The sequence below is a fragment of the Solea solea genome, chromosome 8 (genome assembly GCF_958295425.1).
Source record: "Solea solea chromosome 8, fSolSol10.1, whole genome shotgun sequence".
Lineage (NCBI taxonomy): Eukaryota > Metazoa > Chordata > Actinopteri > Pleuronectiformes > Soleidae > Solea > Solea solea.
In genome coordinates, this window is record NC_081141.1 from 14,833,587 (window position 1) to 14,847,853 (window position 14,267).

General features: G+C 38.8%; 1 protein-coding gene across 1 annotated transcript in view; it reads right to left on the reverse strand.

Annotated features, from left to right (window-relative positions):
* The window catches only part of arl15a (ADP-ribosylation factor-like 15a), a 94,614-nt gene extending 85,482 nt beyond the window's left edge, over positions 1-9,132 (reverse strand). Inside the window, exon 1 of the mRNA XM_058635980.1 lies at positions 8,735-9,132. Coding sequence (XP_058491963.1) covers positions 8,735-8,746 — 12 coding nt within the window. The 5' untranslated portion in view covers positions 8,747-9,132. The remainder of the gene's footprint in view (positions 1-8,734) is intronic.
* Between the last annotated feature and the right edge of the window lie 5,135 nt (positions 9,133-14,267).

The window sequence follows — 14,267 nt, forward strand, 5'->3', positions numbered from 1 at the left end:
CGGCAACACACAAGCCAAGCCTCTGGAGTAAGTGAATGGGTGGAGGAGGATCAGTAGTATCTGAGCACAGCCGTGTCAGGTCAAAACCACAAGTCCAGTACTTCACCGTCTCAACTGTCAGTACAGAGCTCATCTAAAAGCCATTTAGCTTCAAGTCTGAGCTGAATAAAGAGGAGGTGTGAAAGATTGTCAATGATCAAACCTAAGGGTTTCCTTGTGTTTATGACCTGAATCCATTCAGAGAAAGATAAAACTATTCATAAGGATCAGTGGACGGACACAAGCCAGAGCTTAGTTTGTGAGAATCTCCCTCACCACAGAGATGGAGACTTAATGACAACTAAGGATACAGCATAAGACTGCAAATTGGATTAGTCACCATTACCAACCCACACACTATTCCCATATAGTACGCAAAGCTTCATAAAGCATTTAAGCAATGCTTCCTATGAATGTAGGAGGATTAAAGGATCCACCACTTGAGCTTACAGTGGTCACAAGGATTTCTAACAGCTGTGGGACACTTTGTCAGAAGTCTTTGTGTTCATGAAGAAGTTTGAGTCATGTTCAAATAACTTGTTTTGGTCAGCTCAGACAACTTTGTAATAGCTACTACCAAAAGCTGATGACAAACTGCAGAGAGCCCCACTGTAATGCAATAAGACTACTTGACAACCATTTAGGAAATATACTTTGTATGATTATATCGCCAAAAACAACAACACACACTGGTTCGCTCACTCAAACATGGGGCCCACCTGTCATAAGCTGACAAATCCCACTGGTTGGTTGGATCATGAAAATGTAAATTCCATTAAAAAAATATATAATATTAATTCCATAATAACCTTTCAGCAAAATGTGAATACAGCAATTGGATTGCTTTCTGCCAACTGCTTGGACTTAGACTTCAAGCTCAGGACAGAGAGCCACAATCCCCAAAGATACCTTTTTTAACAACCTAGTTTTCCAAGTGATCCCGTCTATAGCAGCTTTAACCATTATCAACACAATACATGTATTGTGTAGTTTTTCAAAGAAATCAAGTTTGATCGACACACTATTCCTTGCAAGATTCAGGAATCCTCCCTCTCACACTCAAATGTGACAATATTATTTATATTACTCTTGCTGTTGGTCAATTGAGATTGAAATCTCACTGTGCTGCTCATCTGTGAAACCTCCTCAGGAAATGACTTGTAATACAAATATTTAAAGAACAGTTGACGAGAGCATGTTCAGAGCAGTCCATCAACCTATGCGAATGTCAATATAAAAGGATCTCAAAGTGCTTGTGCTTGATCATCGCATTATAAAATCCCATAAATATTATTTTATCTACCACATCAACACTGATGTTGCATGAGCCCATGACTCTGACTCATGAAAACTCTTCACAGACACAAGAGAATCACAGCATTGAGCTAACAATGCTGTGCACACAAATCCTAGCTGATGTGCTGCTGGCATGTTAAACATCAGGGAAACACATTCCAGAATGCTGCTGCGCTCAGAAAAATATTTGACCTTACAGCTGGAGGCTACACAGTCCAAATAATAGGATTGGGTTAAAAAAGAGAAAACCTGGCCAACTTGACTGACCACTCCATTTAGTAAGTTCAGCACTAATTCAAGTAAGAATGTATACTAGCCTTAGAAATCAGTGTTTACTAAATCATCAGTTTACTAATACTAATCATCATTTTAGTCACTTCTAAATTAAAATGGGTTGCATCACTTTTACTAGCAGTTGCGTAGAGATTCGTAATTTACACCAACCCCATAGGTGGTGTAAGTCTAGCATAACCTAGCTAACTGCCAGCAGAATGAAACACAGAGAGAGGATGATGGCACTAAGAGGCACAAAGGGGTTCTGAGAGACAGAATCCACCATTTAGACGTGGCCAAATAATCAAAATCCCAAACTTCCTAACGCCGGTAATTGAGTACTGCTCGGAGCTGAACAGGGCTTTGCCTCCATCTTCAAGTTTGCATTTCATTGATATATTTTTCTCAGGGGTCAATGCACAGTGTGGTTACGGTGGCTTTATGACAGCATAAGATAGCCAGCATGTTGTCGTCATTTCTTGCGACTCATAACCACTTGTAGATTAATATGATTTTATGAGCTATGGAATTGCGTATGTTGGTCTGGTGCAAACTAGCTAGTAATTCATAAGGCTTTAGAAGTGGTTCAGTAATTACTGTATCCTAAATTAAGTGGAGAGCCAAACTGGTACAACCCCATTCTCCTCAGTGTAGGTCATTTGCCTTTTAGAGAGATTGGCTGAAATGTCTAACACAATCAGACAGGTGACAAAACAGAGCAAATAAGTTACACTGGCTTTGTATCCTGTGGTAGGCCAACAAGCAAAACTCTAACATACGTACGTACAAAAAAAAGAGCTTGATCTCAATGACTCTCCTAACCATTATCATTTTTAGCTAACCTACTTATTTTGGCGATGTGTCTTCTTTACAATCTGCACATTTAGTCTTAAATGACTGTCTGGGTACCTACCATTTACCAATTTCATTTAGACTAGACTGAATAAAAAAAATATATTTCAATTTTAAAAACTGTCCAAAAGGTATACAGAATAAACAGGTGACTGTAAACCTGTGGTTCAAACGTGGGGAAGAGTTAACTACTTAAAAAACGTTAAATTATTGGTTTAATCTTGAGCACAACAGATTCCGTTTTTTTACATGGTACAATTGAGGTTTGTGGTTTAGGTATTATGTAGGTAAGTTACACATAATAGCAAAGGTTTAGCCATCGGGCAGAAAAGTTAGAGTTAAAATGTTATTGATTCACAAGAGCAGAATAATCCCAAACGTGTTTCTGTATTTGACATCATGGTAATCAAGCATAAGGCAGATAACAATATGGAAAATCCACTACATCAATGGGATTACAACAGTGGTTAAACCTCAAAATAACACTCTCATATTCTCTGGTATGAATTTTTAAAATGTATCTATGCAAGAACAGTGTATTTTTCCTCTATTTGATGTCAGCCACTGTTCATGCACAGGGTGTTCTGTCTGGTGAAGTCTGCAAGTTCCAAGTATGGGGAGAATTCTGTGCCACTAGACATTATTATTTATATCTGTGGCCCATAATATGTTTATAATAATTGGTGTTGCCTTACTGTCAGGACACAGATGTGCAACACAAAAATTTAATTTTAAGAACTGAATTTGAATCGAGAGAAGAGAAAGTAAACAAATTAGGGAGCTGATGTTTTCAAACTAAATAAAATACAAATTTTTTACAATACACTTTCAAACCAATAGATTACATTTCAAATGTTTTCAAATGTTTAAAATGTTTAAATTCATATTTCAATTTAGGGTTGGGTGATATATCGAATATACTCGATATATCGCGGGCTTGTTGTCTGTGTGATGTAGAAAATGACTATATCGTGAAACTCGAGTATACGTTGTCACGCATTTGCTTTTAGCCGTGGACATTTAACTCCAGGCTTCTCACACTCTTTCTCGTCTCTCCCTCTCACAGAGAGACAAAACAAGCGCACCGAGTTACATACGTCAGTCTGTCGTGCGTGCAACGTCACACGCCCTCGCCCAGCAGAAAGGTAGCGGTAGCAGGTGCTAACGGTAACACATGGAGGACGAATTAATTCCGAAGAAAAAAAGCACAGGATCCATCGTCTGGTGGTGGTTTGGTTTTAAGAAGGAAGATGTTGAACAAACAACGGTGATATGCAAAATATGTCGCAAAAGCGTCGCTTTAAAATGTAGCAGTACATCAAATTTATGTCATCATTTGAGAAACCACCCGCTAGAAAATGAAGAGTGCTGCCACTCACTGTTTAATAAATACAGTTTTGTTAACTTTGACTTAGTTGTGATTTCCCCTTTTTTGCATGAAGGCTAAGGCAAAATATTGAGATATATATCGTGTATCGTGACATGGCCTAAAAATATTGCGGTATTAATAAAAGGCCATATCGCCCAGCCCTATTTCAAATTCACATTTTAATGCAATTATTACATTATTAAGAGGACACAGCCCGTGTGCCAATTAACGCTGCGTTTTTGTGTGTATCTGCGTCATTACCTTGTTTATGAAGCCCTAAAAGTCCATAACAATCAGTTCAGCCACTGCTGAGAGCGCAGGGTTTGATTGTTTTCCTGAGCTCTACGAAGCGGAACGGCACTTCCGTTGACTAGTTACGTAACTGGCGAGTTTCACCACTCCTCTAAACAGCAGCGCCTCTTAGTCTGGGCACTACTCTTGTTGTAGCTGCTGAGCTCCGTACAACCGATACACTCTTCTTCTTCTTCTACTATGGTTGAAAGTAGCAATATAAAGCAGGACACGGCACCAAACTTCACCTAAAGGAAGGAGCAGTGCCAACAATACGTATATTGTAATTTTTACAAACCGTAAAACTTTTTTTGTGTGCTTGTTTTGTCGTTTAGCATTAGCGATAGCCGGCTACAGGCTATCGCTAATGCTCGTGTTTCATTTGCATGTGTGTTTATCATCTTGGTAACCACGACGTTATCCAAGCTACAGGCATCCTGCAGCAGTCTTTGCGATGGAGGTGGTTCACTTTTCACAGTGTCTTCTGACTCTGGGTCAGACTCCGGATCAAATGCATAAGGGATTACGGCATTACTCAATGTTTTGATAATTGCTAGCAGTGCATCCGCCTTTCCCGAGGGGGAGCTGCGGGTCTGAGAGCTGACGTGCCAATTACGTCACTTCCAGGTAACTGGCCAATCACAAGCCAGTGGGAAAGCTCTCGTGGGCTGGCCAATCACAAGACAATCCGTGTTCTGCGGGTGTGGTTTTGGTCTGAAACAGCGTAGCTGACGAGAACGTCAGTGATGAGACATTTACATCGGCTCGTTTGTAGCGACTAGGACGTTTTTGACCATAGAAACGATTTCATGTTTGTAAGTACACCTCCATATCTCACATATAAGTGAGATAGGACCATGCTATGTCGCTTTAAAATGTTAAATTCAGGTTCAAACTGAAAGAATCCCATTCAGATATAAAGAATTAAATTTCAGTTCCTAGTGGCAAAGAATTCTTCCCATATCCAAGAGTTGGTCACTCTTTACACTTGTAATTTGGCAGGGCTGTACAGTATCATGGCAACAGCTAGCACCAAATTCCTCAGTCAGTGAACCCACATTGTGTGGTCTTTTCGAACACTGCACTGGCCTGGCAGTTTAGTCCTTCATGCTCTAACTCCATGTTGGAACAGAATGCAACACAGGCCAGATTTTTTTGTGTACTACAGTCATAACACTGGCAAGACAAAGTTATTATTACCCAGCAATGTACAATAATTATGTGGCTCCATTCCTCTTTCCCATTAAGGCGCAAATCTTTTCAAGTTCCTATTGATTTATAAAGAGTAAGAGACATGGATTTTGGGTTTGGTTTTGTGCCCGGTTTCCAGTGTTGCACAGCAGGAAACGAGGCCCTGCGCCCATCGAGTGCCTGACCTCTACGGACAGCCGAGCACTCGGCTCTAACACTCCACATAGTTACAGCTGTGCTTTCAACAGAAAACAGTGTGAAATGGAAAAATCTTCTTTTAATGATGTATTTATTAAATTTAGGTATGTTCATATCAAATATCAGTAAAAAAAAAAAAAGTACTAAGAGGGTTGTGACTTACTGCACTTGTACTTCTTGTACTACAACAAGTGGTCTCACGTTATGTAACATGAATGCAAGTAGGAGTGGGGGATGTGACAAGGAAAAGGTTCTTCCAACTTCCAACTACCACATTAAATGTCAGGTACTGCTCCTCATGAGTACCAGTTGCTGAAAAACTGCAAAACAAACATACTTTAAAGTGTGCTATACAATGCATGTGTGCATAAAGGCTGCCCTTTCTTTGCAGCTTACGAAGCAGAAGAAGATGAGAGCTTAGAGTGAAACTGATTTCATTCAGTTCATGTCACATGGTCGCTTTTCTTTAAAAATACCCCATGTGTTTACCATTGGTAGCAACAGCTTTTCCTCCAACAACAAAATAGCTCGTGTAGACTATGAATGTGCCACTTTTGTGCCACACCAAGGCACAAAGCCACACTCATCAGTCTGTGTCGACTACAGCACAACCGTTTTGGTGCCAGTTGTAGAATCACACTTTGTAATTGTGACACAAGATTTAAGTGAAGCGGAGGTTCAAAGTTCCTTTTAGGTCTCACATCTTGGGAGCCAATATTATAAACAAACTGATAACACTGGGTGGGCAAGTTCCTCTGCATCTCACACAGTCACTCTGACCCCCACACCCACCCACACATGATATGACAGCACAATTCTGTGTACTTTCTTTTCCTCCTCTGGCTTCATAAACTCCCAGGGAAAGCCGTCATTTACAGCTTCCTTTCTATTGTTGCACAGCTTTAGCAGCACCCATTCCATCCCTACAATGTGGGCAAAGGCCCAAAACCTATAATCTCCCAGGCTAAAGCTGAAGCAGTGCGGGCTGTTATCATAATTTTTAGTCACAGGTATTAAAACTATTTGAGGCAGAGTTTCATCCTTTTTTCTCAACAAATGACCTCCTATGAGATATAAAATCGCCATCTCTAACCCATGTCAATGGGGGGGGAAAATAAGTAAATGGAAAATATCACGTTTGGCTACGATTACATTACACATTGTTTAATTTCGATTCAACTCATTCATAACTGAATGTGTCTTGCATCTTTCATGTGAAACACTACATTACTCCACTGTTGTTTGGACATACTACTGCTCCTTTGCAAATCAATTACCAAAATGCTGAAGGCATGGATTCCAACATGACCATTCTCATTCCTGCCTCGCGGACATGAATCAGATCAAAGACTACTGAAGAAAAAAGTGTAGTTTGAAAATAAACTGTGACCATTAGATTTCAACCATAAATCACATCAATGGAATCAAATCAGATTGTAAATTGTGAATTGAACGTTGTCCTGAAAAAGACTTCTGGTGAAAGCATGTTGGCCTCTTTTAAAGATAATTTAGACAAAGGCTTTTTAAGTACTTACTTTTTCATTGTTTGGCTACATTGGAGAGCCTGGGTCACCTTCAGACATAAGGCACTTCACACTTCAACCTGGTTATGTGAACTTGGGCTACGTTTAGATTACTTTTTTTTTCAGCGCTGTATGGAAACAGGAATCTGATTGTCAGTTACTATTTTCAGATGTGTGTCACTTCAGACCATGGCCCTAAATCAAATATGTATCCAATGTGTGGCTATGAACAAGAATTATTATATCAGGATCTATCCTTCCTCTACCACTTTATCCTCCACACAAGGGTTACAGGGGCGCTGTGCCAATCTCAGCTGACATAGGGCGGAAGGCGAGGTACACCTGCACAGATCGCAAGTCCATCACAGGGCCAAATATAGAGACAACCATCCACACTCAATGCAGCCTTTTGCCTATATACAGTACATACACTGAGCATCATCGTCCTGAACCTGCAACAGCACTGAACATGCGATAGCATCCATCTCTGAATTCCTATTAAGGGGGATGAGTAGAGTTCTCCCACATCAATACAATATATGAAATTTTCTGTTGTTAAAGATGACGTGCAAAAAACTATTTGTGCCTGTTTGTTATTTCTCTGTTCAGTCACTTTGAATGAACAAGTTATGAATTTGAACTGTCGACTAGTACCTCACTATACGATATAATATGCAACACAGATACCAACAATATCACGATACAACAATTCTGTGATAACCAAAATATTGCAAGAAAATCATATAAATCAGGATATCTGTCGGACTGAAGAAAAGAAAGTGCAGCTGCAAGGTAACAAGGTAGCAATGCCCCGCTAGTGAAACTGGTAGGGCCTGTTTACTTTAGTTTTATTGTTTACATTGTTGTGTTTACTTTAGCATTTGCCCTGGCATATTGATTATCTTATTGCACGACGATATATATATCACCTACACATATGATGTGTAATTAATCAGTTTTGAATCAGACTTGGTCTAAATTAAACTAAACTAAAGCTGCAACAAATAATCGATTACTACATTAATCATCAACTATTTTCTCGTGTTTTTCTTTAATAATTAAAAAGAAAATTGAGGTTAAACACTGATCAATATTTTCATACATTTTATAGACCAAACAACAAATAAAGTAATCGAGAAAATGATCGACAGATTAATCAATTATAAAAATACTAGTTGGGATACCAATAAAGAAGAATTTACCACAAAAGACTTGTTGGATACTTTTCTTTGGCAGTGTTCGATCATACATCATCATATATAGTCCAATCCCTACAATGAAGAGACTAATCTCTCGCACTTTACAGACAGTCTCATATCCACGTAGAGTAGTAGTCTCATAACACACACACACACACACATCACAGTGTCATCTCTAGCAGCAACAGTGTTTCCACAACAAAAACTAAAGCTAAATGTCACATCACTGAGCAAACTGTCCCCAAGCGGTGTAGGTGGTGGAGTAGTTTTCATGTATCACATGTAAACAAATTGGGGTTTGGGTCAACCGGTTAGACCTAGCTCTGAAGCTACAGGCTACAGCTGAGACATTAGCATCACAGTAGCACATTAGTGACAATCATGCAAACCCGAGCGACGTCGCTGTCTGTCGGGGAGCCCAGCTGGCGACGCACACCAACTGTTCAAATCCAGTGTTTGACTGACAAAATCAGCAGCACTGCGTTCACACTCATTTTACTCACCAGATAATCCATGTACTATCGCTGACTAGTCACAGCAGCACGAACTGTTTTCGCAGAAAAAAAACCCGTGTTCTTGCTTGAACAAGTCCAAAAAGTACAGGTTCTGACCGCACGTCGCTTTGTATTCCCCGCCTTTCGACAGCCACTGCAAAATAAATACCAGCCTTCTTCGGTGCGTTTACGAGCAGTCTACTTGTCGCCGTCTTCTTCTCCAGTCGGACAGGTTTCAGAGCAGCGGGGACAGAGTCGGGTAGCGACAATGAGAGCGGCTCGGTTTGAGTGCCTCTTATCCTGGGTACAAAGCCCCTCTGTCTACCGGCAGACCAGCTTTTTCTCACAATATCACTTGACTGTTTGGTTGAGGAAACTAGCAAAGCCTACACGTCTACGTCACGCACGTCGACTTTCCAACGTAGCGTGGTCACGTGACCAAACACATGTATTCGTGTGGACCCACTTTTATTTTGAAACTTCGGAGGAAAAAACATAATTACTCGGGGTTGTTTTTCAAAATAATAGCACATGTAATTTAGGAATATTAGGAACATTTTCATATTCACAAATCCAAATGTTCAAACACAACCCCATCATTTAAGATATTTGAAGGTAAAATATTATATTAAATATTCAACAGAGAACACATTATTTATTTGTTTAAATTCACATTTTTGTATTTTATCTCACTATTTTTTCATTATTCAACTTAAATAAAGCTTATTTAAAAAATTATATTATCTCCATTTTAAGATTTTATTTTGTTTTCACTGCAATTATTAGTAATGACATTTCACATCATAGTTGCCCAGTTTTAATGTAAACACATAACTAACTGTAAAACTGTATTTTATCATGTATTATCATGTATTAAACAATGTGTTTATGTTGAACTTTTCAAGCATAAGCACAATTATATGAATTGAATATTGAATTTAAAAAGTGTAGTGTAGAAGTGTAGACTGTGGAAATGCATATAAATAAAAAGTGCAATAATGACAATGTTATTAGAACTTATTATAATTATAAACTTATAAAAGTGATATTGCATCTTAAAAGAGGCAGTAAGTGTAGGCCTTCTAATAAAAGTGCATTATGCATGCTTTGTGGAGAAGACTTTGTCATATACACATATATGTGGTTTAATGATAAAATACTGGAGAAATGAATCAGCTGAAGCTGAGAGAGGTTCAAGAGAGAAAAGGCAGATGTTTATACTGAACTATCATCAGAATTATAATAACAAATACATAGCTTTATGACAAAAATACTGTAACTTTCTGTGCTTTGTGTTTATACTGCATGTGTGTACAGTAAGAGGATTCAATATATACAAATATAGTATTTACATTTATCTACATTCACACATAGTTACAGTGTTATCCAGCTTGCAGCAGCAGAGAACTGACATCATCTGACACGGTACATTTCACAATACATAATGAATGAAAGGGGATGTAACATTTAGTACAAACACAGTTGAAAGTCCAAGATTGCTTCTTGTGAAGCAATGAGGGTGGATCTTAAATGTTGCAGGAGGAGTGTGAAGAAAAGCATGTGCATTTGTAATCATTTCGAAAACCTGTGGTGTGCTCATTTCTGTCATGCATTAAATTAGAACAGCTTGTTTCATCCTAAGTTTAGGTCACACGTACACATTTTACAGTCTGTTATCCCTTGAAGGGATTTTTTATTGCATAAAATTGAGCAAAAATAAATGTAAGTTAAATCAAAGAGTTACAGTAGCTCTGCTAACTATAGAATACGTCAGAACAATGCAAATCTGACTTTTATTTTATATGATTTATCTAGCTGAGATAAAACACTGAACCCAAAGCAGTTATGTACTATATCCTGATTAGAGGAACCATGTCAAACAGCTTAAGTGCAAGCTGCATACTGAAGTATCTCCTGTTCCCTGGACACCACTCCTCCTCAATATTTCATGTGATGTGCTATAAAAAAAAAAACCTCCAGGAACACATTTAAATGTCAGCTGAATTGGATATCATCTGCACAGGTCTACAGAGACAGCTGAAAAAGGATTTCAGAAAGACACAGTTGAATTTAATTTTATATTTAATGAGTATTTTGAGGATGTGAAACTTTCATCTTAGACATCTGTCTTAATTTGAATAGCTGCAGTCAAACTGGAGAGGAGAGACCTCTGGTGGCGTACAGTAATATGGTGGTTATATTTGTGTGTTCAAGGACTCTAAGCTTGCTAAATTAGAGACATCTCTGAATATATGCTCTTTTTTTTCTAATTATAGTTACTTACTGCCAGCTTGTCTTAATTGTTTTTGTTGTATTATTTGTCTGTTTGTTTGTCTTTTAATTATCCAATTTATAATTTCAAACTCATAAAGCACTTTGTAATTATACAAAATTATAATATAAAAATATTAGTCGTAGTAGCAGCAGCAGTCGTAGTAGTAGTAGTATTATGCCCAGTATAAATCATTCATAAGGATCTTCTCTGGCAAAGAGCCAAAAAATAGCCACAAGGAGGCAGTATCTACCAGCATAAAGGATACCTTATTGTGAAGTTGTCTTCACCAAAGGAAAGTAAATACGAAGTGTGAAATTAACTTTTATATCTTAGTTATCTTAGTTTGATTAGTCTGTGTTTAAAGAAAAAATACATAAATCTCATTTTGATTTTCTTGTGCTGCGGAATCTTAATATTACAAACTGAAAGTTTTAACAGACAGACGAACAGACAGAGTCCGTATGATGGCAGTAACTGGAAGGAGTGATGGAGGGGGGGAGATGGTTTCTCTGTGATCAGGGTGTTTTTTGTGATTACAGAGCGCCGATATCATTCGAAGAGTGGTGTTTGTGGTGAACCAATAATTTTACTGGCCTGATTAACTATACAAGAGGGTTTGGTTTTGTGTTTGATGCAGAGGGAGCTGTACCAGGATGACATGTTGAAAGTAAGAATGGATTCTATGAGTGAGAAGTAAACCAGAGCTAAAAAAAAATGTGTCTGCTGACATTCCTTGGCTTTCCTCAGCAGGTGGGTGCGATTTTTTTTTTTTTTTCGTAAACAGGAAAGACAGACAGGATTCAATCTCAATGGATTGACCCTGGATATTGAAGGCTGTAACTTGATGAAGTCCATAAAAGGCAGGGAGTATGAGGCACTGAAACTATGCATTTAATTGATTGTTAGTAGTAGTAGCAGCACTCCCATAAGGTTGGATTACATTGCAGTTTAAGCAATAGAGTTAGAAGTAGTCCATTTACATGAACATCTATACGATCTTATATATGACCACATAAAACCCACTTCAAACATTAATTTAACTCCCTTTAAGTATATTGTGGACAAAGCAATATTCCCTCACTCTGTAAATAATGGTCTTTTGAAGCTGCACATTTGAACAGCACCAATGAGTTGGTTGACGTGTCAGGATTTGGTGAACATATGGGGGTTTGTGATTGAGGAAGAATTAAAAAAATAATAATAGGCCACTTTATCATTAATTAAAACAATTGTTATTTGCAGCCATATATCATTGACTGTATGCATGCATTTATTTTCAGAACCACACTGAGTCATTGGGGAGACAGTTTGGAGACTAAAATAATACAACACAACAAACACATTTGTCCATTCATGTCAGAATATCTGCCTTCTTATATTCACTTTGTGTATTTTAGATCTGTAATTTTAATTAATCACCTATTAAACTAAGGGGATTTGTAGCTATACAGTGAATGATTCTGCCACTCATTGCTGACCTAAAGACAATGTATATGTCGAGTACAAGAGCCAGTCAGTTTTTACAGGACATTCCTTTCAGGTGACAAACCTTTGGCAATTCCTCAAGTTGACCTAAGTTGAGATAACATCTACATACGTATTGTGAACTTCAAGTGACCCCATCATCTCCTTTCTGCAAAGAAACTCATTCTCCTATTCTGCAAAAACAATGGGTCAAAAAAAATTCAATGATATGCTCCATTTTGAGAGGATCTGCTATACACTGACAAACAAACAGGAGGAGAGGATATGGTGGCTGTTTATCTTCTCCGCAAGGATGCACTGAACAAAAAAAATCTCATAATTATCTCTGTAGCTTGCACAGCTCAGTGCTTTTTCACAGTTTCCCCAAAGTTTGCATTTATCTTTATTTCCATTCTTATATGAATGATTTATTTACTTTAGTTTTATTTACTTACTTGTTAATTTATTATTATTGTTATTATTATTTAGTACTCATACCTAGGTAGTAGGGCCACACGGTGGTGTAGTGGTTAGCACTCTCGCCTTGCAGCGAGAAGACCCGGGTTCGAGCCCCGGTTGGAACAAGGGCCTTTCTGCATGGAGTTTGCATGTTCTCCCCGTGTGTGCGTGGGTTCTCTCCAGGTACTCCGGCTTCCTCCCACAGTCCAAAAACATGCAATGTGGGGATAGGTAAATTGAACACTCTAAATTGACCATAGGAGTGAGTGTGAGAGTGAATGGTTGTTTGTCTCTATGTGTGTGTGGCCCTGCGATGGACTGGCGAACTGTCCAGGGTGTACCCCGCCTATCGCCCGATGTAGCTGAGATTGGCACAGCACCCCCGCGACCCTCTGATGTAGGATAAAGCGGTAGATGATGACTGACTGACTGACCTAGGTAGTAGGTACGTAGCTGGGTAAGCTCTACATATGCTGCCATTTTGGACCACTACACTACATTACAATAGCCCACAGTGGACAAACTAAACATCTATTGAGTTTTGATGCTAACTGAAGGCTACATAGGTTCTCTAACACTTTCAAGGGAGTGAGTGATCTTCAGCTACAACCGTTTATTCAATAAAAAAAATGTCCCATCCCATCAATCCCCCCTCTCTTCTGGTGCTCCCCAAGGTTCTGTCCTTGGGCCCCTTTTGTTTATCATCTACCTACCCCCCCTCGGCCACATATTTCACCAACACAACATTCAGTTCCACTGCTATACGGATGACACCCAGCTCTACCTGTCCACCAAACCCACTTCCACCCTCCCTCTCACCTCCCTCTTAGACTGAACAAGGGAAATCAGATCCTGGCTCTCTATCAGCATTTTCAAACTTAACAGTGACAAAACCAAACTTCTTCTTGTTGTCACCAAGTCCACTCAAAAATCAACAGCTTCTCCATCCTCATTGGCAACTAATCTATTTCCCTCCTTCCCCCAGGTTAAGAGTCTGCATCTGGTCCAAAACTCTGCTGCTCGCATCATTACCAGAACCCCCATCCATTAGTCATATAACACCTGTCCTGCAGTAACTTCACTGGCTCCCTATCAAATATTACATCATCAACCTTCTTCACATTAACACACACACACACTCCGAGGTCTTCTTCTTCCATCCAATTCACCTTCCCACTGGCTGGACACAGTGACTAAATCACAAGGCCAAACTTGAGGTGCCCTTTTTTGAAAATGTATTTATTTGTTCTCCATTTAGTGATTGAAGTTGGAGAACTACAATACATTTAGATGTATTTTTGCAATAAATAAATAAATAAAATGTATTATTATTATTATCGTCGA